Source organism: Cupressus sempervirens, chromosome 2 (genome assembly GCF_028749045.1).
Source record: "Cupressus sempervirens isolate cs-2001-9-10 chromosome 2, ASM2874904v1, whole genome shotgun sequence".
NCBI lineage: Eukaryota > Viridiplantae > Streptophyta > Pinopsida > Cupressales > Cupressaceae > Cupressus > Cupressus sempervirens.
The window spans coordinates 741208997-741235135 of NC_143119.1; the positions used below are offsets into that span (position 1 = coordinate 741208997).

A 26139-nucleotide genomic window follows, 5' to 3' on the forward strand; every position below is an offset into this window, starting at 1 on the left:
TTCACAACAATTACCGATTTAAAAAAAAAAAAAGATTACCCAAACTATTCATATGAAAATATAGACAAAACATGAACTTATATTATAGAACATTAAAATATTATAAAAATTAGAAAATTTCATAGACAATTTTATGTTATTTCCAAAGTAGATTTCAAATTTCACATTTAAAAAAAAATAGAATTGTTAGTGTAGATTCAAACTGATATAGAACTGGTAGATTTTTTTTTAAAGATGAAATAAAGAAAAATCTGAAAATAAATGATAAATAATAATACATTTTACAAATTTGTATAGAAGTTCAATCCTCTTTCCACACTCGGAACTTCATCGATGAACACGAAGTCTATAAAGGGAAGAGGTAGACTCTCTCTGGTAAGTTTGTAGGAAGGCTTGGTTCATAGGCGTCTGGGGAGCACTGAAATTGGAAGAAAATGGGAATTACGACACGGACCCTGCTGTTGCTACTTTGCTTTGTATTGGCTCAGGTTGGTTTATTTTTCTTCAATCGGGTTTAAGTTTAGATCATGTAAGATCTAATCTGACCCAGATCCCTTCATCTGGCATCTGCATTTCACGATCGCATGAGCATAGCACAACATAAATATCACTCTAGAAAAGGAGAAAAAATTGAAATGTATAGGTAGTGTTTTAGGTGATCGGCAAGTGAGTCACCCATTTTAGTGAACGAAACCCTAATGCCATCATTCTGCAAAAATATTGTTTCCCCTAAGTTCAGAAATGGAGTGTGCTTGCCTTCAGGATCAGGCCGAACCAAGCTATACCCTGTAGAATATCATAGTGCGCAATAGCTTATTATGTTACTTATTTGTATTTGCTGTTTATATGTTTTGAAAAGTTTGCATATGTGAAGATACCGAATTTGTATAATTATGTTCAATTCATGTATGAATCAGGGTCGCATTTTGTGGTCTTTAATCATGAATTTGAACAATTCTTCATGCATATTTAAAACAAAGGATATCATAGCAACTTATCGAGATGGTAGCATATTCTTTTACTTCTTCGAGGATGGCGTAATGGATGTATTTGTTTGGCTGCAAATTGTGATCTTGCTTGTCGTGAAATCTCTGTCCGTCTAGTTGATTCCAAACATGATCAGCGAGTTGGTCAGGAAAGAGTACTCCATGTTGACTACGATGTTCCTTGATTTCGGTTTAACGTTACTGCAGAATAATCTGAAATTTTGATGCAATGTTTGGCAGAGATTTTGGTACGAACAATGATATCTGGAGCTGGAAGAGCAACTGCGATTATATAAGCTTCAAAAGGGGGAATTCCTATTAGAAACATTAATACCCTAGCTGTATGCAGCTGGACAATATAGGTCTAAGTGTTAAATTACTTTGATCGCGAACCTAGTTTCATGAACTAATGATGCAGATGCGGAGCGCTCATTTAGAATTGTGCTTCAGAAGGAGATCAATTCTCAACTGACGCGGAACCCTGTTGCTACATTAATTAACCCATTTTAAACGGAGCAATCAAATGATTCTTACATTCCCTTTTCCCTATAGAAAACATTATATCCCTTATGGAAAGATTACTGACCTACTTCGAGACAGACAGTACATTTATCCATGCATCTGTATCATTCCACGAAAGATATATATAGACAATACGTTGATCCATGTTTTTGTGACTTAAAATCGAAGCTCTAGTTACATAGAAACACTTATAATATATATGGCCATTTCATTGTTGAATTATGTAGATTTTTTTTTGATTGGTAGAACACATGCTTTCGGGGCCACACTCATATATTAAACATCAAAAGGGATAATTGCAGCCAAAGCCCCTTTCCGGGCAGAGATTTCATTGAATTATCTAATTTTTTTTCTTGGCAATACAGTGAAATTGGTTTCCCATATGCATAAGATATTTTATGTTTTATGCAAGGAATCTGCAATTTATCAAAGAAAACTATCTTATTTTAGAATGAAGCGGATATTTGTTTTAGATTTTCATTGACTTATACTTTAAAAACTTGACATAAATGGCCGTTTGGCAAATACCAGTCACTAATTTTTCTATACTTTAAAGTTTGCCTTTCATATTCTTTATTGTGTGTTTATCTTCCAGGTTATATTGGGTGTATATTTGTCTGGTTTGTATAGGGTAATTGCCTGCCGACATCGCATTTCAGCTATGTTCACATTTGATTTGAAAAATGCATTTATAAAGCGGACTTTGAGAAGTAGAAAATACATGTTCACTGATATCTGTTTTTTGTGATTATATCAGGCCAAGAAAGAAAATCTGGAAGAAATTTCACACAAGGTTTACTTTGATGTGGAGATTGGTGGAAAAACTGCTGGTAAATGTTTTTAGATGTCGGGTGTTTATTTAACATTCTATGATTTTGAGGATTATGACATTATGAGCCTCATAAATCCTGTAATCCTTTACAATATACTTGTGCAGATGGGAGGCTGTTTTTCCTTTTGATAAAACTCTTAGTCTATGTTTTAGTTTATGAAGGCCTTAAGCGACATCCTGTAAATAAAGAGATATTATATTCTCATTGCTAGAATACTCAGCAGAAATAAAAGCTTGTGACTTTCATCATTTCTGTCATATTCCTTTTCTCATTCTTGTATCTGAGTCAGTGTTAAAAAATAACTACTGGGAGCACTAAAACAGATTTCTATTTACAAAAATCTTTCTGCTTTGGGACATTCTTAAGAGGTTAGCTTTATTTCCATGAAGGAGAAAGGATGAGTGTTGACCATTTTGATCAACTTTTCTGCTCTCCATTTACTGCGAGATCTGCTTCCGTATTTCCAATGCTTCTCATCTATTGATATCATGTTTCAAAATTCTTTATTCATATCTTAATTTCTTGAATGATATATTCTTTTTTGGCTGTCATTGTACTGCTCATTTTGGACTCCTTAAATATTTAGCATTTCTTTCAACCAAACATATTTGCCAAAGCTTTTCCTCATTCAGAGTTTTTTCTTTTTAGAGAGTCATTGCGCCCACTGTCTTATTTGTATCTAGTTCCTTGTGAACTGCAAATATCAAAATGATTGTCCATCATCACTCATTTTGGTAAGCCTGGATTTCCTTTTGCAGCTACATTAAAATTTGAATGAACTAAGTGTTTTTGTTCATACATGCATAGCTACCATCAGCCTATCAAAGCCAATATTCGATACTTAATCAACATATTTATGCTTCTTTAGCCTATGGATTCTGCTAGAAGAGAGCTATTATGGAATTTTTTCATTGATGTACTTTTCTGGAGTCAACAATTTCAGAACTGACTAGAAAATTTATAAGAATATGATGGCGTCAAACATAAGATATTTAATCATCATACAGACAACAGATATTTCATCTTTGTGAATCTCTGTAGTGCTAGATAGAAAGTTTTGCATCTAATAATTAAAAAAGCCAGACTCTTGAATTGTTATCTTCTTATCTACAACAAAGCTCTCTGTTTCTCAATATGAACATGTGAATGATAGTATATACTATTAACAGTACAAAGTGAAGGATTTTATAGTTTCTCTTGTTTAGAGTTAATTCTAGAATCTTGGTTACAAATTTGATGTTTTAAGAAATAGTCAATTTTTTTTATCTCAGCACAGTTACTAAAATTTTTGGTTCATCATTCAGGTCGAATTGTTATTGGTCTATTTGGGAAAACTGTACCCAAAACTGCTGGTATGCATCTGATTGCTGGGATATTTGAAATACTACCGTCTTTTATTCCTAAAGTTGTGTTTTTAATTGCTATGCTATTTCTATTGATCGGGAAAGGACTTCTCTCACTATGAGTACTTTTGTCTTTTGGGCAGAGAATTTTCGAGCGCTTTGTACAGGTTTGTCTCTTGAATGATGCCACTTCTCTAATAATGTTTTTCTGTAAAATTATTTCAATTTTCACTTGCTAGAAGCATGGAAAAATGCATACATAGATGTGGAATTCCTGATTCAATATTTTTGGTAGATGTAGATGAATGTTATGTTGATACCAATGAGCTGGTGATTTTGTTTGTTTTTGTTGTGTAAAATTTCAACAGAAGCAACTGGCCCGAAGTGGTGTTGCTAGTGACAGTTAAAATGTTTGTCCATTTTCTTGCTTAGTGTGATTTCCCCAATTTTTCAGAAGTATCTTAATTAAATTAATAATAAAGGCTCCCACAGATTAATTTTGTTTCTTAAGGATGACTTTACTTATTCAATTTAATCATAAAATAAAATGGAAATAATAAAATAAGTCACTTTATTAAAGTCAGTACTGAGATTTCCCATCCTAGTCTACGGTTGGAAGTATCATATTAGATATTTCACATTGTACCCACTAGATGTAAAGAAAACTTTTCATGTCTTCGTCTGAAGACAACTTTGCATTATTAGGCATATTAGAGATATTTTATATTGTGTTGGATTCTTGGAAATAAGAAAATTCTATTCTGGACATTTATATTAGTGTGTGTTTGCTATTGGCAATAGCTTGGCTATTTTATTATGAGTCAAAATCTAGCCTTGTAATCATGGATATAATAAGGGTGGTGGTATATTATCAGGAGCTCTATTATATTGGTAGCGACATGTTTCTAAATATCACACTGAAATATTTTGTGGGATCCGTTCTTTATATCCCTGTGTGGATGCAGACAAATATTTCAATATGGCTAAAGGGATTCTATTGTTGATTCAGATTAGATATTGAGCTGTGATGAATATTGTGTGAATTCAATCTGGTTTACTCAATTCACTTCTGATTGTGTGGCCACCTCACCGATTGCAATATTAGTGATTTATACCTTTGTTTGCATGGAAAAATTACTTTCAAACATTATCAGGCCAACTACAGTCTATTATTAGGAAATTTAGGAGTGTTGTGTGATTGATTGGCTGTATCAAGCTTGAGGGCGGTGCTGGAAAAATTGCATTGGAATATTTGAGAATGCATTGATCATTGATTCATGTGCACTATCAATGGTGCTATATGCAGAGCTTGCAACAAGGTGCAATTTGTCCATTATACGATTTGCTAATATGTTTGTGTGGGTTCTGATGCAAGGTATTTCATTGAGTTCATTTAATTGTACTTTCTAGCATATTTGTTCAAATAATATATGTAAGCACTTACTGCTCAAACATCACAAATAAACAATATAAATATTACATCTCCAAAATTCTTCATTCAAGCGTGCAAATGAATTATTTAACAAAGTATTAAGAGGAAAGGGTTTGAAATTTGCTCAAATACTAAAAGGGTTATTGCAATTGTTTTAGAATTGGCGATATTGCTAGCTTGTTGGGGAAATTTGAAAAGTGATTTCAGATTCAAGCATAACATCAAAGGATGAACAACAATTGGCCAAGGTTCTACAAGAGGCAGGGAGTAAGTTCAGTATGTGCAATCAATCTAGGGATATGTTTTCATTATCTTGAATGAATTAGAAGGATGAGTGAGCTTGGTGGAGCAGCCACCTGCGATCTTGCTAGCTTGTTGGGGAATTTTGGAAAGTGATTTCAGATTCAAGCATAACAAGAGGCAGGGAGTATTTTCAGTATGTGCCATCAACCTAGGGATGTTGTTTTCATTACCTTGAATGAATAAGAAGGATGAGTGAGCTTGGTGGAGCATTTGCTTCCAAAATCATTGCAGTCAGCTCTTGCTTCCTGTATTGACTATTTTAAGACACCATAGCTGATTGAGCCACTCAAATAATATCATTAGACAAATGGTTACCTCATGCCTATGTAAGAGCAAGAGAATTTGAGAAGCTTGAGTTTTGTTTTACAATAACAGCATCAAGGAGTTATTGCAAGTTTTCAAGGCCGTGATAACATTAGCAGTGTTCATTATTTTAGCAGGATTACGATATTGAAGATCTTTGCAAAAAACAGAGTAATCTTATCGTGGTACTAGGATTGCAAGATTTTAGCTTTAATATGTTTCATTGTTTCTTGGTTAGTAGGGGATATCATGATAGAGAGGTCATCTCAATGATAAAAATTATTTTTGTTCTGACTATCAATGAGAGTGATACTATCTCCCATTCTATCTTATCTATGGCTTTGGCTGTTTGGAAACAAGAATGGGTTCCTTCTACTGCTGCATGTGGATTGCTCAATGAGGTATTCAAACAATTTGAGGAAAATTGATGCCTCACTTATGTATGAGAACATTAAAAAAGTAGGTGCCCCCAATGAAGATGATAAACCACAACAAAATGGATGACGCAATGAGCTCTAAGGAGAAAGAATGAATTGTTGCTTCAGAGTGCATGACACCTTTTAGTGAGATAGTTGGATTTGATGAAGCTATTTTGAAATGAAAAGATAATAATGATGATATGGCTCCACACTTGAATCTAATCTTGTGCTAGTTCTACAATAATAAATGTGTAGTGAAATATCATAGAGGCAATTGATTGTGAGAGTCAAGTTCTTCAAGGCCACCCAAATAACTTACCATTTGAAGCAAATGGCGTTCAAAATCTTGATAATTCAGATAAAATGGAGAACCAATTGAAGGTCAAAGGAGATAAGATTATTGCAAGATTACCACATTTTGATAACACACATAATATGGTTAACTTGTGGAGGATTCAACTTAAGGGAAGACAAAATGGAATGAAGAAGAATTTGTTGACTTGGTGGTCAGCACCTCCTTCGGGGTTCGCGACATGGCTTAACCACCTCTCGTGGTTCAGTCTAGTGTTTGTGACATTCACTGATAGCTCGAGCTTTTGGTGCAATGGCAAACATACTAACAATTGGTATTAGAGCCTTGGGTCACGGGTTCGAATCTCGGGAGGTCTCCTTCATTCCGTTAGTACGGAACCCTCGGTGTGAGGGGGAGATTTTTGACTTGGTGGTCAGCACCTCCTTCGGGGTTCGCGACATGGCTTAACCACCTCCCATGGTTCTGGGTAAGTCTAGTGTTTGTGACATTCACTGACAGCTCGAGCTTTTGGTGCAATAACAAACATACCAACAGACTCTTCTCATTTGTAGGTAATTAAGGAAGCTATGAAGATAATGAAATCATATTATATAAATCTCTTAGATAAAGACCACCTTCTCAATCTTGCAACCGTTCATTCAAAAGCATTGCATGGTAAGGAAGAAGTTGACAATCTTATCTTTGAGGTCACCAAGGCTACCTTGGAGGTTACAGAGGTGGCCTTAGAAGAACAAAAAATTAGATTGTCACCACTAATTAGGGAGTGGGAATATCAAGCAAGGATTGAGTGGGAGAACTTACATCATTCTTCTCATAAAAAATTACATCTCTACTAATATATATCTTCTTTGTCTTAGGATCTGCAAGGCAATATGCCCTATATTCATTATTATATCCAAGAAGAATACATTATAGCCATTTTCATCAAGCTTCTTTGTTTTTTTGTTTTTGAATATGCATATAGGTAGCACATCCAAACCCGTGGAGATGATGTATAGAGGGCTTTACCCTTATGAAGGCTTCTTTTGGTGTAGCACCATTAAGAGCTTTGGTTGGTGCATGATTCAAAACATAAATTGTTGTATGCACAACTTTAGCACAATATGCATGCTCTAGTTGAGAATCTTTCAACTTACTTCAAACAATCTCCATGATGATGCGATTTCTTTGTTCAACAACTCCATTTTGCTTATTTGTGTTTGTTGCAGTCAATTGATGCCTCAATTCCAATTTCCTTCAGGTATGTGGAGGAAATGAATAGGATAATTTGTATCTTTTTCCACAAGACTCCTTGAAGTAGAAGGCCTCATCTTTATGTTGCACATAATACACCCACATTTTTGAGTATGATCATCAACAAACAATTGAATATACTTTAATCCTTTATGAGTAGGAGTCAAGGAGTGCAAAGATCAATATGCACTAGCTGCAAGGGTTAACTTTCATGATGCTCATTAGAATGCTCATTGTTGTTTTCTAGCTAGACAATTAGAACAAAAAACATTAGACTTCTCAAGTGATGGAAGCCCTTTGAATATGTTTTTTTTGACTAGGTTTTGGCAAGTAACTTTTTCTCGAAATACCAAATCTACGATGCCAAACCATAGCAAGAATTGTCCTTAGTCATTGAGGTGTATTTATTAGCAATTGTAGCAAGCCTTAACGTTTTACCTTTCTCAAAGGCACATGCTACAATCTTGGAATGTTTAAACTTATCATGAGTGCCACAACATTTTATCCTAGTTTTTATGAAACTCAATTCTCGAGTCATGATTGAGAAATTGTTTGAGGGATAGTAGATTTTTGGCGAGTCTTGACATGTGCAAAATATTAGTAAACTTGCAACGATGTACACCAAATTGGCAAAATGTAAAGAGATGTCATTGATACCTTTGATGATATGAGTGGTATCATCTCCAAGAGTGTCTGTCCTATGATGAGATTTCAATGTGAGAAACTACTCCTATCCAATCATGTGTTTTGTAGCATTTGAGTCCACACACCATATAAAAGTTGATTGTGAACCATCTAATGATATGTGGGTTGAAAGTAGATTTTTTCCTCGAAAGAATCTTTTGCTGCATCAACATCACTTTGTTGTTTCTGTTTGTTCTTTTCCCATCATGGTTTGCCACTTTGAAATGGCTTCTTTGGATTGTGAGGTGTTGGAAGATCCTTCGTTGAAGGAATTATACCAACCATTTTTTGCATCATGTTCAACTCTTTCACATATTGGGCACTTATTTTGAGCTTTGGACGAATTACCAGATTTGGGAGGTCTATTGAATTACTTCAAAGGCTTTTGGACTTTATGCCATGTACATGGCATCATCATTCTGATTATGTTCTTGGCTTATAGACTCTTCTTTTTGGAGTAGATTTACTAGCTTCTTGAAAGTGGGTGTTGTCTTAGTGACATTCAAAGTCACAAAGACTTTATATCTAGAAGGTAGTTTCCATAGAACAATAGGCATCAATAATGCATCGTCAATTGCTTCTCCAATGCTTGTAGGGAAGCCCATGACCTAAAAATCCTTTTAAGAAAGGATTTCAATTGTTCTCCATTCTTCACCATCAAGTCACGTCGCCATCTTTGGAAATGTAGGATCTGATTTTGATTCTTTTCCTCATACACCATCTTGAGCTTGTCCCATGCATCTTTTGTTGTGGATGAGACACAAATAAAGGGCCGAACTTCATCAAACACATATGTGTTGTGTAGTAGTTTCATTGACCACATTACAAACTTCTTCAAACTCAAGTTTTGAGTTTGGTCTTCTATGCAAAATAGTTTTTTCTTCATAACAACTAAGAATCTAGAAGAAGAAATTAAGGAGAACTTCTCGCCATTTTGTGAGCTAGATGCTATGTTTCTATTTCTTGTAAAAAAATTATCTTTAGAAAATGGCTTCTTCAAAAAGTTTACAATTTTGCAATGTGAATATCTACTTGCCTAGGTTGGAATTTCATTGAGGAGTCATTAGGAATAACTTAGGCTTTACTATTTAATTCCTATGCATCTTGACAAGATGGATAATGCATACATAATCAACGGTATTGACAAGCCATGTGCAAAATGCATAAAATCATAGAAACAAGTAACTCCCTTTTGCACAACTTGCTATATTTTTTTACAAGATTAGATAGCTTTATTTTTAGTGACTTAAACTTGAGGTGGCTCTGACATGAAAAATAAATAAAAAAATAATTCTCATGTATTGTCAAATTGTCTTAGTAGGTGAACATTAGGTCTTCGTAGGATTCCACTAAGAACCTTTTGTTGGTGTTGAAGTTGGTGACAATTTTGGTCTTGCTATCGTATCGAGGAATGGAAGGGCTATATTTGTTGCCCGTTGTAACAAGGGCTTTGGTTAAGTGACCTTATTGGGAGTAATTAGGATGAGACCAATGCCAAGAAATGATATGTGCACTAGATAAGGAATGCATATAAAGGTATCTAATACATTGCGTCAAGCGTTGTGCATGGGTTGAAGCTATCACTTTGGAGGCAAGACATCTCACTCAAGTTGTGTGAGATCAAGTAAGGCCTTCCGTGCCTTGTTGTTGCCGCAAAAATAACCAAGCAAGAAGCTAGGGATCTCTAACAAGAAATCAATGCACAAACCATAAAGCCAACACAAAATCAACGAGGACCTATCATGGCCTATCTCAAATATATTGCCAAAAGAAAGAAATGCATGGATTGCCAATAGGAAAGCAAATAATATGCCCAATCCAATCTATATGCATTTTGGCTAGTAGCATGAGTATCTCAAAAAGATTTCACTATGGTCTTGCCACAGGTTGAAAAAAAAGCTAAAGAAATCACGATTTGATGGTTCATTAGGGCTTAGGAATTTCACATTCATTTGCAATAGGTAGTTTTCAAACTAGATCAATGGACGCCATGTAGATCTAGATATATTGTGTTATTTATGCACACTAAATACAAATAATAATAACCTGTTAACAATTATATTTAAACAAATTAGCCTAAAATAAGTGTAATCTTTGATACCATATCAGATTTTGATATATTTATTTATTTATTTGTTTCTCTCATTTATTAGTATATATAATGCATAAGAAGGTCATTTTAGCGCTAGAAAGCAAAAAAATATATTTAAAAAAGTCATATTAAATAACTTAGACTCACTTAAACTTGTCGATCCTTGAGGATTCATGTTGGATCCTTGAGGATTCGTGCAGATCCAGGCAGGATCCTTGTTTTACACAGTGGATTTGTTAGGATTCGTGGGCCATGAATCCGGACGAATCCACTGTGTAAAACAAGGATCCTGCCCGGATCTGCACGAATCCAGGCACGAATCTGGATCCGGATTGGACCCGAATCCTGATCCGGCCTCTAGGGCACGAATCCGGTAACTAAGCATTTCTTTTGTTATTGGATGAAACAAAATGGGAGAGAGATAGGGCACAAGCAACTATAGTAGCAACAATTACTTTTAATATGCCAATAAAGTCTCATGTAGATACAACAAGTGTTTTGAGCTCTAACTGTAGTTCATGCATATGTGGCACATTCACCTTATTTAGCATGAGTTGAATCTATTCACAAGGGTTTTTTGTGCCTAGTAGCAATATACATGCCACACAACCTTCATTAAAGATATAGGGTGGAAGAGATACAAAAGTAGATAAAGCATGTTCAAAATCTTGGCATCACAACCACCTTTCTTTCAATGTGGCAAGCAATCCAAATTGGAAATATTTGGTGATTAGAGACTTGGAAATTTGTCACCTTGTCCCTTGCTGCCCCTCTCCTGGAAACTCCGGTTAACATAGCAACATAGCAATTTTTTAACCTCTTTTTACTTTATTAATCTCTAACTGTAGTCATAGAGGATGAGAGCTCTTTGAATCTTGCATGGTGCTTAAATAAAATTATTTTTCTGTTAAAGAATCAACTATACTTGAGCAAGCGCCGAGATTGAACTTGTAATATTCTGCAAAAACATGCTCCTTAAAATGTAAAGAGAAACCATTACATCTAATAATGGATTTGTCATGCAACTAATGATTTGTAATTAGCTTGTTTGTTAGTTACATAATATGTAGAAAAGCAATATGGAGCTTTTTGTTTTTGTTTTAGACTGCAGGAATTAGATATCACCCCCCCATAAATTGCAATGTGCCAGGTAAACTTTTTAATGTAACCATTGATGTTGGCATGGTATGCCCTTTGGTAACACGTGGGCTGTGAGGAGACTAGACCTCATGACCTTGTGCTTTACCACAAGAAGCTCTCACTAATCGAGCTAGGCCCCTAGCTCAGAGAGATATGGAGTTTACCTTCGAAAGAAAATTTAAAATTAGTGAATAAATGGTATGCATAGAAAATTGACTACTTCTATTGGCTTTTGAACTTTAAAGATTAGTGGTTTCTGTTTTTGGTGCCACTTTGGTTGGGAACATGCTTTCAATGGACCATAGATGTTCTACTGGCAGAGTATTGGACGAGTTGCAGAAATTCGCAGGGTTTTCTGGCATGGTGAGTTTTGGGATTGACCTTTATCGGCGCCCAAAACTTGCCAAATATTTGGCAAAAACTCACTAAGTACTTGCTGAGTTTTTGCCAAATACTTGTGAGTTTTTGTTCAAAAGGTGGTCATAGTTTTATAATAGCAATTAAAGGCAAGAAAACCCCAAACTAAATTCATGTCTCATTTCTTCACTTGTATTTTGTTGAGTGGGGAAAATAGTCTTCAAAATACTTTATAATATTATCCCTGTCCAAATTCAGTACAAACATATTTCGATAAATCCCAACTGGAAGAGACTGAAGAAATTAACTGCTTTACAAATGAGATTGACATGTATGATGTTTGATGCTACTGAAAATGTGGGACAGTGCAACTCTGGCTCACAATTGATGATCCTGTAAAGAAGTAAATACATAAAACTTGAAAGAGCTAACCATTTGTTTGACAGTGCCCATAGTTTACACTGAGGCATCTAGAACTTGTAAGTTTTCTGTTTTTGAATCACTTTGCTCTTTAGATGGATCCTTTATCTTTCTTTGTTGACTATATCAATAGTTAACATGACTCAGCAACATACTGTTTTTAAGAATGGAGATGTACAGACTATTTGATGAGAAGGTGGTTACAAATGAGGGTGGATGCAGCAAATCTCCACCAATGCATGCTGTGGGGAATAGAAAAGGGTGTTTCCCAGTGGAAGAATTCTGTTCCTTGGCATGAGGAGATGCCTAAAAGCATGGGATGCCTATTACAACAGTCACAGACACTTGCATTGACATAAACTATCTTTAGAAAAGCAAATGTAGACAACTGTACATCAATATGGATTTCTCTAAAGCTAAGTTGCCGGTTCGGGTTCGAGAACCGGTTCGCTGGTTCGACGAAATTTTGGAAAGGGGTTTGGGTTCGTTTGGGTTTGTTAGTACAAAAACATGTAAAAATTATATATATATATATATATATATATATATATATATATATATATATATATATATATATATATATATATATATTTTTATGAAGCATGAGTTAAAATTAGAATGTAGCATAGTACCATAAACACATTTAAAACTTTAAAACAGCATAAACAATAACATATCAATGTATCATGGTGAGCATACCATCATATAGTAACATAATTCAATCAACTTCAACATCAAAGATGAAAGATTCAAAACATTTAAAATATCAAGTTCAAGTGTCATTGTTTCACGTTCAATGTTTAACAGTAACTAATAGAATGAAAATCTATTAAAATTCTGAATTTCTAGTTCTAAGTTCTTCATTCTTCATCTCCATCTTCTTCATATTCATCTTCTTCTTCTTCATCTTCTTCTTCATCTCTTCCTTCTTCGCCTACGCTATTACTTGCACCAAGGCCAATGGGATCAGCAGCAGAATCAACAATGGTATTGGCATCAAAGTTATCAAAATCATCAATTGTAAGCGCAGCAGTGGAAGCATCCAAGTCCGCAATCTCTGTATCTACATCCCACTTCTTTGTCTCCCCTTTTTTGTATTCTTGACTCTTGTGTGAAAGAAGGCACAAGTTGTTATGCACAAATACCAGGTTCTCGGCTTTGTTTGATTGCAACCTATTGCGCTTCACCGAGTGGATGAAAGAATAGGTGCTCCAATTTCTTTCTGATGCAGAAGAACTAGCAACCTATAAAGACAACATAGGGTAGGCAATTAAAAAGGAATTAATTCAATCTTATTAAAAAATTCTTTTGAAGATAAAGTGAGCTAATTTAAAAAAAAATAAAACTTACTTGTGATATAACTTTGATTGCAAGTGGCTGCAATGTTCGGAATTTTTGGCCATGGAGGTACCACCAACCATGAGCATGCTTCTTGAACCGATGACGAAGAGCATCATTACTTAGACCTGTAGCATTGACAAATGCTATGAACTCATCCATGATTACATCTCTTATATCATCATCAGGAAATATTCTTCTAAATGCTGCCTGGTACCCGTCAGACACTTCCATATCTCTGTATGGTGGCAACCTTCCTGGTAGATCACAATATTGTGAGCTATAGTATTTGGGGGTCAAGGCATAGGCAAGTAAATGTAATGGAGTGGTCATTTTGTTCCATCTTTCATCAATAATTTTTTGCACTTGTTTGAAAAAGGTCTCTTGCGGATCTTGCTCCTGCTCATTTATAACTTGCCTGACCTTCTCAATCATTGAGTCTATGCCATCATAGATCTCTCCAAGGCAAGGCCTATCCATGTCAGTGTACCTAAGCATGCTCATAATGGGCTCGGTGATCTTAAGGAGATATTCCACACGTTCCGACCATGAGTCAGCCAATAGCCTATCCTTTATTTTGTTTGCCCTTTCAGTGTTCTTTTGCTTCCATACACCCCAATTGTTGCTGATTACCATACCTTGAAGTGCATCTTTCACTTGCACAAGTCGTCTTAAGACGATTATATGTGATGCAAAACGGGTCTCAGCAACCTGTGACATAAATTAGAGCAAAAAACAACTATTAGATACATATTTTAGAAAACTAAGAAAAGTATACACATTGGCAATTGCACAAGTAAAATATGAAAAATCAGAAATTGTCAAATATTAAAAATTAAATTACTAATTTGAGTTCAAGTTCATTTACCTTCAATAGCTCCAATTTTGAGTAGTTCCTGAAAATAGATTGAGTCATGTGGTGGTTTGTGACAAACATTTGTATCTCCTCAGCCTCTTCATACACTGTTTTGATCCACTCAATTTGGTTCCCAATCTTTTGTAGCATAAGATTGAGTGAATGGACTGCACAAGGTGTCCAAAAGATATGTGGATATTGTGATTCAACCAACAAACCTGCTGCTCTACAATTCTTTGCGTTGTCCATTATGACTTGGACAACGTTTCTTGCACCCACTTGTTCAATGGCCTCAATTAAGATATCAGCAATAAATGGCCCATCTTTTACTTTGCCCTCACAATCCACCGCTTTCAGAAACATTGCCCCTTTAGGGGACACCGCAAGGACATTGATCAAGGGACGGTTCCTAGAATCCTTCCAGCTATCTGAAACAATTGTCACCTCTGTCTCAACCCATGAGTCCCTTATGAGCTTCAATTGATTTTCAACCCATTGGACCTCATCATCCAACAAGGTGGTGCACACTTTCTCATAACCGGGGCCACAATACCCTTTTGGAGCTTCATTGGCACCCCTCAACATGTCCTTCCAAAACGGAGAGCGGACAACATTAAAAGACAACCCATTTGCATAGAGGCATCTTCCCACCTTAATGTCAGCAATATCCCGAGCCTTGTTTTGAAAAGAAGTTTCTATTGGCCCCTTTCTTTTGTGTACAATGGGGACAGATTCAGTGTCAATGTCCATTGTAGTATTGAAGAAGGGATGGTCTTGTACAATAACATCTGAGGGGGGCTGCATTCCCTTAGCTTTTTTACTTTTATTGCTATTACTACCGAGTTCTATTGCCCTCTTTCCTTCTCTCTCTTCTGCTGCCTCATGCTTTTCAATATATTTTAACACGGTGTGATTTGGTACAGGGACACCATTTTTGCCAGGGCATTTCTTAACTCCTCTTCCAGTATAACCACATAGATGTTCTACCACACGATAATAAGAACTATTTCTTTCTACATCACATCCTCGACATCTCCAACGGAATGCACCACCTCCTGGAATGGGTTTTATAATGTCTACATACTTCCATAGAGGAGAATCAGAGTTGGTTTCCATTCTTTGTTCGGTGTTGCCTATTGATGAAGAGGTAGATGACATTACTTTCGAACCTTTCCCTATGGCAATAAATTACTAATTAGATATATGTTCATAATCTATATGCAAAAAAATGACGAATTTTGAAATAATGGAAAAGATTCAAGAACTTAGAACATATGAAGATTGAAAGAGAAATGAAAAAAAAATGGAAAAACTAGAACAAAACAATAGTAAATGGAATAAGATCTTACCTCTTGGTCCTTTTCTAGCCATTGCAAGTTTGCAAATGTGTATAAATGATGCACAAACACTTCAAGAACACCAACAAGTCAATCTTCAAACTCCTCCTTGCACAACCGGATGCTTGCTCAAAAACTTATGTGCTCTCCTTCAAGGCAAAACAACCTATTTAGAAACAACAAATGACTATGAGAGAGCAAACAACCAATTCATAACACCTTTTTAGGGTACGTGGACCCCAAAAATTATTAAAAAATGCAAATAAATAATTTTAATTTCGCGTCCGTGGGCGAGTTCTTGGCTGGGTTCGAACCTGGTTCGATTTTCCCAGACTGGTCCGCCTGGGTTCGAACCATGGTTCGAACCAGGATTCGAAAATCGAACCCTGGGCGAACCGTGGTCGAACCGGACCGAATCTCGAACCGGTTCGAACCAGTTCGAGGTCCGGAGGGGGGGGAGGGGTACCCGTGTAACTTAGCTCTAAAGTATAATTATTGATTGATATCAGAGAAGGTGTTATCCTACATTCTATTTTTCTGCCTTACGATTCTGATGTCTTCTCAACTTGGGTTTTGGCGAAAGCTTGAGGTTTTTGTAGTGCTGTGATTTTGTTTTTGCTCATTTTTGTCATACGAACTGTAGCCTAACAATCATTCAGATCTGTTTTCTTCTGTGTTAGTTGGCCAGATACTAGAGAAGGCTACCAGAAATAGAGAAAAAACTATAGGTTGTTGATTCTTCAACAGAATGCTCAATTATATCAATATGCCAATTTTTTCCATTCTTTACCAGATCATCCCCTGATTCCTGATCCTAATGCTAGCAACATTTCTGTCAGATAGTTTCCAGTGGGCAAACCCGTTTTATGATTGTTATGTATGTATTATGGAAATTAATAACATTATTTTTTAATCTTCTATACTGCTTTTTATGTTTTATAATGTAAAAAAGCTAATCTTATATGATCATGCTTATAGATTTTCTTTATTTTCTGTTTGCTTATGATTGAACAATATTTGACCAGACTAGTTTAGTTATTTTACCATAGTCCTAGTCAGCGAAGACTATAAATTTAAGTTTCTGAACTAAATTTTGCAGGTGAAAAAGGTGTGGGGGAAAGTGGTAAGCCACTCCATTACAAGGGAAGCCATTTCCATAGGGTCATACCTAGCTTTATGATACAAGGTGGGGATTTCACCCTTGGAGATGGGAGAGGTGGAGAGTCCATCTATGGAACTAAGTTTGCTGATGAGAACTTTAAATTGAAGCATACTGGACCAGGTATGCTAATGCCAATGTAGATTTTAATGTTTTCTGTCTTTTCTATTAGAAAAGTTATTAAGTACAGGTGTGCATAAAATGTAGACTGTAAAGAAAAAAAGCCTTGAAAATTTCTATTGCATATTGTACAGATGAGTATATTAAAACATGAAATAAGAGTGAAGTTTTCCCCAATTTATGTTCTGATTGATTTATGACTATGGAAATATCATGTCTATACTTAGTAGACAACCTTGTCAATCATACTTTCAAATGAAACAACCATGAATTGATTCATGCTTTCAGCCAGAAATGTATTTTAGCTTCATATTAATTAAACATTCATTATGTGAATTCAGGTGAGTGTAAGTTGATGAGATTACTAGGGTTTTTCATAATCAATTTGATGGGGGTTATGCAAACTAACTCTGAAGAAATTATATGTTTATGTTATCTTTCTTATGCAATATAATACAGCACAACTTGACATGATTAATGTCATTCTGGATTGGAAAATTAAAAAAAAATTGCTTAGCGACGTAATGCTCAATACTTATCAGATGTAATCATTATATGAATCACAACAAACAACAGCCTAACGATACCTTCCTCAATGACTATGAAGAAAATGTTTATGATATCCTTCTATTTAATTACAGAGACTTTTTGTAGTTAAATTGTTGTTCAGTTCAAAATTTATGGATGATTATTTTGTTTATGGAGTCATCATTTCTCACATCCTTAGACATAAATACTTTTGTGGCAATTTTTACAAAGCAGTTTCAATCTATAAGATTAGATCACTCTTGATTTGATTATCATTTGTGAGCATGTACATATGCAGCTTATATACATATTTATATTGAATGTGCTTATAACCTTTTACCTTCTCATTTGAGCTATTTATGAATGGACCCTTATCGCAAGGAATACAAAATTATGGAAGCTTGGATATTTTATCAGGATAATTTTATTCACAGGAAATAAGTGATTCTGTGCTTGGCTACACTAATTTTTCTATACACTGCTTATTTCTTAAATTTGATTCCAAGGCAATACTAGTTCTTCAGTGTTTTTGAGAATTCCTTAATCATGTTTTGTATAAGCTTTTGTAAATTTGAAATCAGCTTAGTATCTTATGATGGTTGTATAAATGCTTCAAGATGAAACACAAGTATTTTAGTAAGGAGCTAAGCTTGGGGTCATATGAATGTGTATTTTCTTCCAAAAATCCCTTTGCAAGCTGGAAATCATTGTATGGAAGGTTAGTTATGCTCTTTCAAGAGGCAGTGGTGCCTTTGAAACATTTCTTGGTACAGCTATGCCGAATCTAAAGAAACTATTGATTCATTTTGGTCTTACATGTGGTTGCATTGTTTAGTGTTGACAAATATTTTAGCTGATTATAAGTTTGTGTTGGTGACATAAGCATGCTGGAAGCATGAAATAGGGTGGTACTATTGCAAAGCTATTGTTGTATCTTCTTAAGTGCTTAAGTGTATGGAACCTACATGTGATGTGTTATAAATTATAATGAACAGATGGGCAGGTAGCCCATCATTCAATTGTAATTGAGGAAAAATATTGGCCTATGATTTTGGAGGAGAATAGGAGACAAAGGAATAAACTAAAAAATGCATTAATGTTGAAGATAGAGAAAGCTTAAGAGAACGTTTGGGGTTAGACCAATTGATGTCGATAAAGATTATTCTCAATTTGTTTTGAACATTATAATGAGAATAAAAAACCAAAAGGCAGACACACATATTCTGAAATTTTGGAGGTGAAGTGAATGATTGGAGGTCTTATTATTCAGACACGAGGAACTTTGAGAAAACTGCAAATGTAAACTGCTTTTTTAAATGGTTAAAAAAGAGGCGCAAGTTAGAGGACTATAATTAATGCCATAAAAAAGGCATAAAATAAGTTCCTGCAATTGGTTTTTCTTATTGAATGTATTAATTACATCAATCGAGTTCTGTAAAATTGGAATTAGGATTTTAACTCACAAATCCCATCTGAGATTCTGTAATTGAGCCATTTTGGTAATGATTGCAATTCTTCCGCAGAGCATCAAGACTAGTGTTCCACAAAATTTGGAGTTTTGGAATTGGGGGGATGGGGAGATTATTGCCCAAATATAAGTTTGATTGGTTGCACCTGGAATTCATGCCAGGCATGTACACAGTGAATTAACATGAATGGTCCAAACCTGTGAGATCAAGTAATCGTGTTCCCACCAGATAATTGTTCCAGTAATTGTATTCTGGTACAGTCCAATGCACTCATAGCTAAGGTAGACCTGGACAATTCTGAAAATGTTTTGAACAGCCATGTAGGACAGTCACTTGTCCCTAAACAACCCATGGAAATATCCCTAACTAGGATATAGATTTGGAATTTTAATTTTTGACATAATTTGCTTTATTTCATTGCTAAATAACAACATACAAACATGCAAACATGACATGCGAAGGAAATGATATAGATTTCGAAGGAAATCTATTGAAAATGATTCTGAAATAAAACATGCATGGCTGTTAAATCAAATATACTGCTGTCACAATGCTAAAAGATGCATCAAGTATACATGCAACACACCCACATGATTCCTCTGCAATATCATCAAGCACCCATGCGATATCATCGCCAAATCATGGCCATGAATGGGATAGCTGTCCACAAAACTGAACAATGTAACACCCCTGTGAATCCTGAAGCGAATCCACAAAGGGGGCTGATCTGGGTTACGGTCCAAATCACCAAGCATCTAGGGTTTGTCCTAGGGTTTTACTGGACCTTCAAACATAGTTTCAAGCTCATAAAGGAAAGACTTAGAAATATTTTTTTTTAATCTCCAGAATACCTTCACAATTCCCTTTTTCTTCCTTTTATAATAGCTTTTTCTCTATTTTGAAAGATATAGTTTATTTCATTTCCCTCCAAAATGCAGTGTGTTTATTTTTATATAAAAGGTCAAAGACCTGTACTTGATATATTTAGAAAAAATTAAATAAGGAGAAGTATGACTGCTCAATAGACCCACCAAAAGCAGTAGAAAAAAACGAACCATGACAGAAACTAAAATACAATCCGCAAACCAGCACCAGAAAGTTCTCAACCGAGAACCAAAATGGGGAGAACAAAGGTAAACCATCTATAAACAAAAGAGAATAATATAGTAGATAAATAACAAAAAACGCTGGACAGCCACCACATCCAGATCCTGGTCTCGTCTGGATGAAACAGTCCCCTGGTTCTCCTCTACCGAGATTGTTGCTGAACTCGCATACGAACCAGATCACAGACATTGTCCAATCCCAACATTCGCAAGTCGGTTTGGTCCAAATTCGAATTCGTTTCAAATTCGCCTGCAGACTGGTAAAATCGCTTGTCATTTGCTGGGAAGGACCCTGGATGACTACGGGATGATTTTGCAGTGAATGACAATAAAACACATTGAGCCAATATGGAACCCGGAGCAAATGACCAACAAATTTGGTTGTTGCTGACTTTAATTTAAACTCTAAAACGACACTGATTTGTTTGGTTGCTTTTGCGTTCTATAAAACATTTTACACATTCCTGATTTTTATCGTGAGTCCAAGAATTATATTGCTGCCGTTTTTCTTGTGCGTCCAAATGCAAAAACATTATAGACTATAGTTTGCATAAACAAATATTATCGTGCATCCAAAAGGTAGGGTAAAAACATTATAATTTGCATCCAGAGACATTATTGTGCATCCAAAAGATAGTCAGCTAACTTGAGCGACAGTTTTTTCTACTGTTTTTTCTTCTGAACAGAGGTTAGAGATTACAGGTTACAGTTTATCTACCATTTTTTCTTGTGAGCAGAGGTTACTGTTACAGTTTACAGAACACAGGCAACAAACCATTCACGGTAGATGAGAATATAAATAAATTAAGAAAAAATAAAATTTGTATGGACACACTCAAAACAATACTGAAGCCAGCCCAAAAAAAACATTTGAGCGAATTTCAAACCCAAATGTCGAACCCGCATACAAACCAGAATCCGGACCAGCAACTGAGAAATATAATATAATTATATAACTAATTTCAATATCTATAGATTATTTTATATAATAGTAGAGGTGGTTTTATAGGTACCCCCACCCAAGAAATTCAAGCACCAAACATAAACTTAAACAAAGAAAAAGCCTATCCCAAACCCACATAGGGATGGTCGCATGTAACTAAAACAAAAGAGGAAGGTTGCTATCCAAAAACAAGCACCTTCAACAACTTTGAACCCAAAAATTAACAAATGCAAACCAATGAGATTGTAGCGAAATTGTGAGATACCCCATCTGTTGATGCTTCCAGGTGCCGTAACATACAATCTTCTTTTTTCAGCTTACTGCACCAAGTCTCTCTTGTAATTTCAAACCTTTTCTTAGCCCTCTTCAACAGACCTTTGACTAGAGATGACTTAGCCCTTGATGGTGGGATACCAACAGGTATGTTAGCATCAGTTGTAATACTTGATATGGGGTAAGCTCTTGATTCTCATTACGAACAGCCTGAAGCTCCCTGTTTACGGCTGCATTTTCTGATTCAAAACCCGTGGGAACACATGGAACTTAAATACCAATATCAGCATCTAAATCTTTTGTGCTAAGGTTATTGTCTTCCATTTTTGCTTTCTTGGATAGGAGCATAAGAGGTGCAATCTGTTCCCTATCCTTGGAATCATTTTCCAAATTTGTACAAACTGTCACTATTGAAGTCCTCACACATGCGCTATCTTTGATGCTATGAAAAAGTAGAACCCTCTTAACAAATTCAATAAGACAAGATCTTATCATTGGAATCCTATTAAACTCATGGTTTGTAACCCTTCATGATGCAAGCGATCTCTAATGCTACCAACCTGCTTGCAAATAATATCACAAAAAAACCAAGGCCAAACACCACAAAGAAGTGTAACCACCACCACCAAGCATCACACAGAATAACCATGCCAACAAATCAATTCATGCCAACAGGCAAAGACATAGAGAAAGCAGAAGTAAGCCGTTGCAAATAAAGCCTACTCCTATGTGTCACGCACCAACCCCAAAGAAAACCATTGCAAATAAAGCAAACTCCCATTTGTCACACATCAAACATCAAACCCACCTGACCCCATTGCAACTAAAGACTATCAAGGAAATACAATGGGTTTGAAAAGGGTTCACCAATGCAACCTGTCACCATGGCTACATGTTCAAGATCCACGTAATCAGGAACTCAAAACCTGATCAATGCCAAGAAGGGTATTTGGCCAACCTTGACTTTGGTTAAGAAATCTGCAATCCAATACCTCCACAGAAACAATGTACAACAACAATATCAACTCTCCCAACTTCCTATTTGGGTGAAGGGATCTGCTTAAACCTTGTATAACATCAGTTGAATCCCCTTTGAATCCTTGTAACTGGGAAAAGAGCCACACCAGCCCAGCTAAGCCTGGGATGCTTGTGGAGGCATCATTAAAATTTAATTTGACGAACCCCTTGGGTGGGGTTTTCCAACAAACATTAATGCTTATTGTCTGTCTATGTCATTACCCCATGAATATGGGAATAATAAGGTCAATATACACAAATATATAATAAAGAATATTTTAAAAAAGTTAGACAAATATAATTTTTTTTATTTTATTTAAAAAATAAGTTTATTTTTTAATTTCTTTTAGATGAGATGAGCATACTTGGGCATGGCCTTGACTAATGCAGTGAACACCAGGACCGATTAGCATTGGTTGCAATTTTGAAATTTTCACATTTATGTTCTAGTTATGATTGCTTGATGAGTTGTCAGACTTGGAATCGTTCTCAACTTGATCTAATGACCCCACTTTGACCACTCTGCAAACTTGTGAACATTTATGAAAATGAAATTTACATAGTTTAACCATGAATCGAAAAATTGTTTTTTAGATGGGATCCTCTTGCCATCTTGAGGGCCATTACCCACAACATAACATCATCCTCTTGACAGGCATATTTAAACCCTACCCTGCCCCTGAAACACCGGCAATGTGTCTATCTGGAACAGCACAAGACTAAATTGATCTGTAGAGCTTTTAAAGATGAAACAACTCAAAATGCTTCGAGTGCAATGCAACTTTGTTCACAATATGTGGCTACCCCATACTATACATTTAATGCATTTAGACATTTGAGTTTTTAACAATTGCAAAAGTTGAGTTTGAGTTTGCAGGTAAGCATTCTGTGACTAGTACAACTTCTTCAATAAATGACTTCAAGTAATGCTAAAATAACTGCATCTGCAACATGAGTCACCTTGAGACAACATAATAGAAATTGGCTTGGAAATCATTCTTGGGTTATGGCTTGATCTGCTAATACAAAGCACCACTATCTGAAATTGATACAGTAATGTTGTATAGGTAGAGGAACTTGATGACATTTTTGCGAGTGATACATCTCTAAGGAAAGCTATGACAGTTATGCCAGGGACCCTGGAGCGTTAGGAATTCTTGCTGCAAATATTGTGAAGCTTCCTGTTATTTCTACCATTACAAACATACAGAAATATGAAGGGGTTATGTAGAGGGGAATACTGCTACTGTTTTTGGCTAGTGGCCTGCAAAATTGCAGCAACGGAAATTTTTGGCACCTTTGGCTGAAAAATTGTAGTGACTAGTTTATAGGGAGAATGATTTCAGCTGCTTCTGGTGATGGGTAGAGAGAAGAGAGGATCTACAGGGTAATAGTAAACACAGAGAAATTTGTGGGATCCAGAAGATGACTTCTTATATTTCAATGTGATGACAATGTTCTGGTGGTCCATATTGTATGATGATGTTTTTCAAAACAATTGTCATAATTTGGTTCTAAAAACCCTAATAACCTATTCGAGAGCTAGAATTTTTTTAATAATTCTTATTTTTGGCATAGAACAACAGAATGCCTGCTCTATGGAAACAATAGGTAATGATTCTGGAATGTTCATTTTGCATATGAAAAAGACAGTGCTAACACAAACTACTGGTGTTGCCTGTGTTTAAAGCCCTTGTAAATCCTTTTACTACTTGTGAGGAAATCCATTTAAATCCCATTTTTTGAGTGTTAGATTGGATTGAAGCATCTCACAGCAACTCCTGTTACAAGAACAAAATTAAAAAACATTTGAAAGTTAAGAGTATAAATTGTTGTATCGATTCCTCCATTTTATGTTACAGACATCACTAATTTTCTTGGGTAGAAGTGTGCTCAAAGAAATTCAGTGTGTTTTCAAGTAATTTTTTTAACTTCCAGGAAAGTGTATTGGATGTTTTTTTGTTGGAAAAGTCTTCTGAAATCCATGTACGTGCGTTTGTCAGGCTATCTCTCCATGGCAAATGCTGGCCCAGACACTAATGGATCTCAGTTTTTTATTACCACAGTAACAACAAGCTGGTGAGTTTGTAAATATACCTCAATCTTTGCACTACTATCTTTATTTTAGGTTATGTTTGGTACCAAAAAATTCATCATACGTTTGTAAGCAATTTAATTCTTTATTCAGGTTGGATGGCAAACATGTTGTTTTTGGAAAAGTTATTTCTGGAATGGATGTTGTTTATAAAGTTGAAGCTGAAGGAAGGCAGAGTGGTAAACCAAAACGTGCAATAAAGATTGCAGATAGCGGAGAGTTGCCTCTCTGATAATTATTTTAAAGGATCAAAGAAGTAGATACCTTTAAATTTATATACGTTGAATTTCTGGCAAAAGGATTGATTGTGGAATATTGCACAATGGATTCTAACATATTATGATCCTGTTTTTCAGAAAAACTGTGTCTGGGCAAAAAATATTTTATGCTTGAATTTTGAGTTACATTTCTTTTAATAAATTAAGATTTTTTAGTCTTTTGGATTGCAGGTTCTTATTAATAGGACCACACAATTTGAAAGCCTTTTCAAATTGTCAGTGGCATTTTCTATTGTTAACCATTGTTTTCAATGGATTAATTCTGAATCACTCAAGCATAGTTTGGTTTTATTTTGGTGCGGCTTGTCAACTAATTTCTAGTGGATCTTAAAACTTGGCCAGCATTTCAGAAAATTCTTTGCAGTACACAAGTTTTTTATGTCATACGGTGTACTTGAATGAGAGGTTTGGTTCTCAGGTACCTGGAAAGGCTGGTTAAACAGTTTGGGGTCGGCACAAAGGATAGATTTTCTAGGTTCATGACTCGTTATACATTATTCAATTCTTATATTCATATCATTTGCACAAGAAAAATGTGTGGCAAACATCAATGTGGGCAAGTAACTAAACATCAATTCTTTTGATATACGTCACCTCTTATTTTTAAACCATCAAATTATGCCATATGCCATTTAATCAAACCTTAAGTTTTAGCTCCAAAGTAAGAAATTTCTTTTGGCAAGGTACATTAACTAATAATAACAAACTCACCATGATTAAATGGGACAACATATGCAAACCACTCAAAGAAGGTCCAAGAATAAAAAACATACAATGGCAAAATAAGGCTTTAGGAGCAAAATTAGTTTAGAATATGTTTCAAGAATTGAAAAGAAAATGAGCCTCAATCTTGGCAAACAAATATATAGTGAATGCAGACCCAATCAGTATATTTAGAATCAAACAACACTAAAGGATCATGAAACAACACACTAAGGGATCAAGAGTATGGAGTTCCATGAAACAACACACTAGGGGATCAAGAGTATGGAGTTCCATGATGGAGAAGGGATCAAGAATATGGAGTTTCATGATGGAGAAGGGATCGAGAATGAAAAACTAACATGGGGTATTGGCAGGGAAGATAAAACACGTCTCTAGGAAGACTCGTGGGCCAGCACCGAACCGTTGAACGATATGAGGATAGAGACGAACATTACGTTAAAACAACCTTGAAACAAATATGGTGAGATAAAGTATGCCATTATATAGAAATAAATGAAAACAATCTTTCTATTGG

At 35.4% G+C, this 26139-nt stretch overlaps 1 protein-coding gene across 1 annotated transcript; it reads left to right on the forward strand.

Annotated features, from left to right (window-relative positions):
- Positions 1 to 383: 383 nt before the first annotated feature.
- Positions 384 to 25057, forward strand: LOC149575509 (peptidyl-prolyl cis-trans isomerase CYP19-4-like). The gene is made up of 7 exons (XM_089815260.1): positions 384 to 488; positions 2266 to 2338; positions 3646 to 3693; positions 3828 to 3851; positions 17011 to 17193; positions 24530 to 24605; positions 24715 to 25057. Exons 1-7 carry the CDS (start codon positions 435 to 437, stop codon positions 24851 to 24853), a joined length of 597 nt encoding a protein of 198 aa, XP_089671386.1. The 5' UTR covers positions 384 to 434; the 3' UTR covers positions 24854 to 25057.
- Positions 25058 to 26139: the final 1082 nt, after the last annotated feature.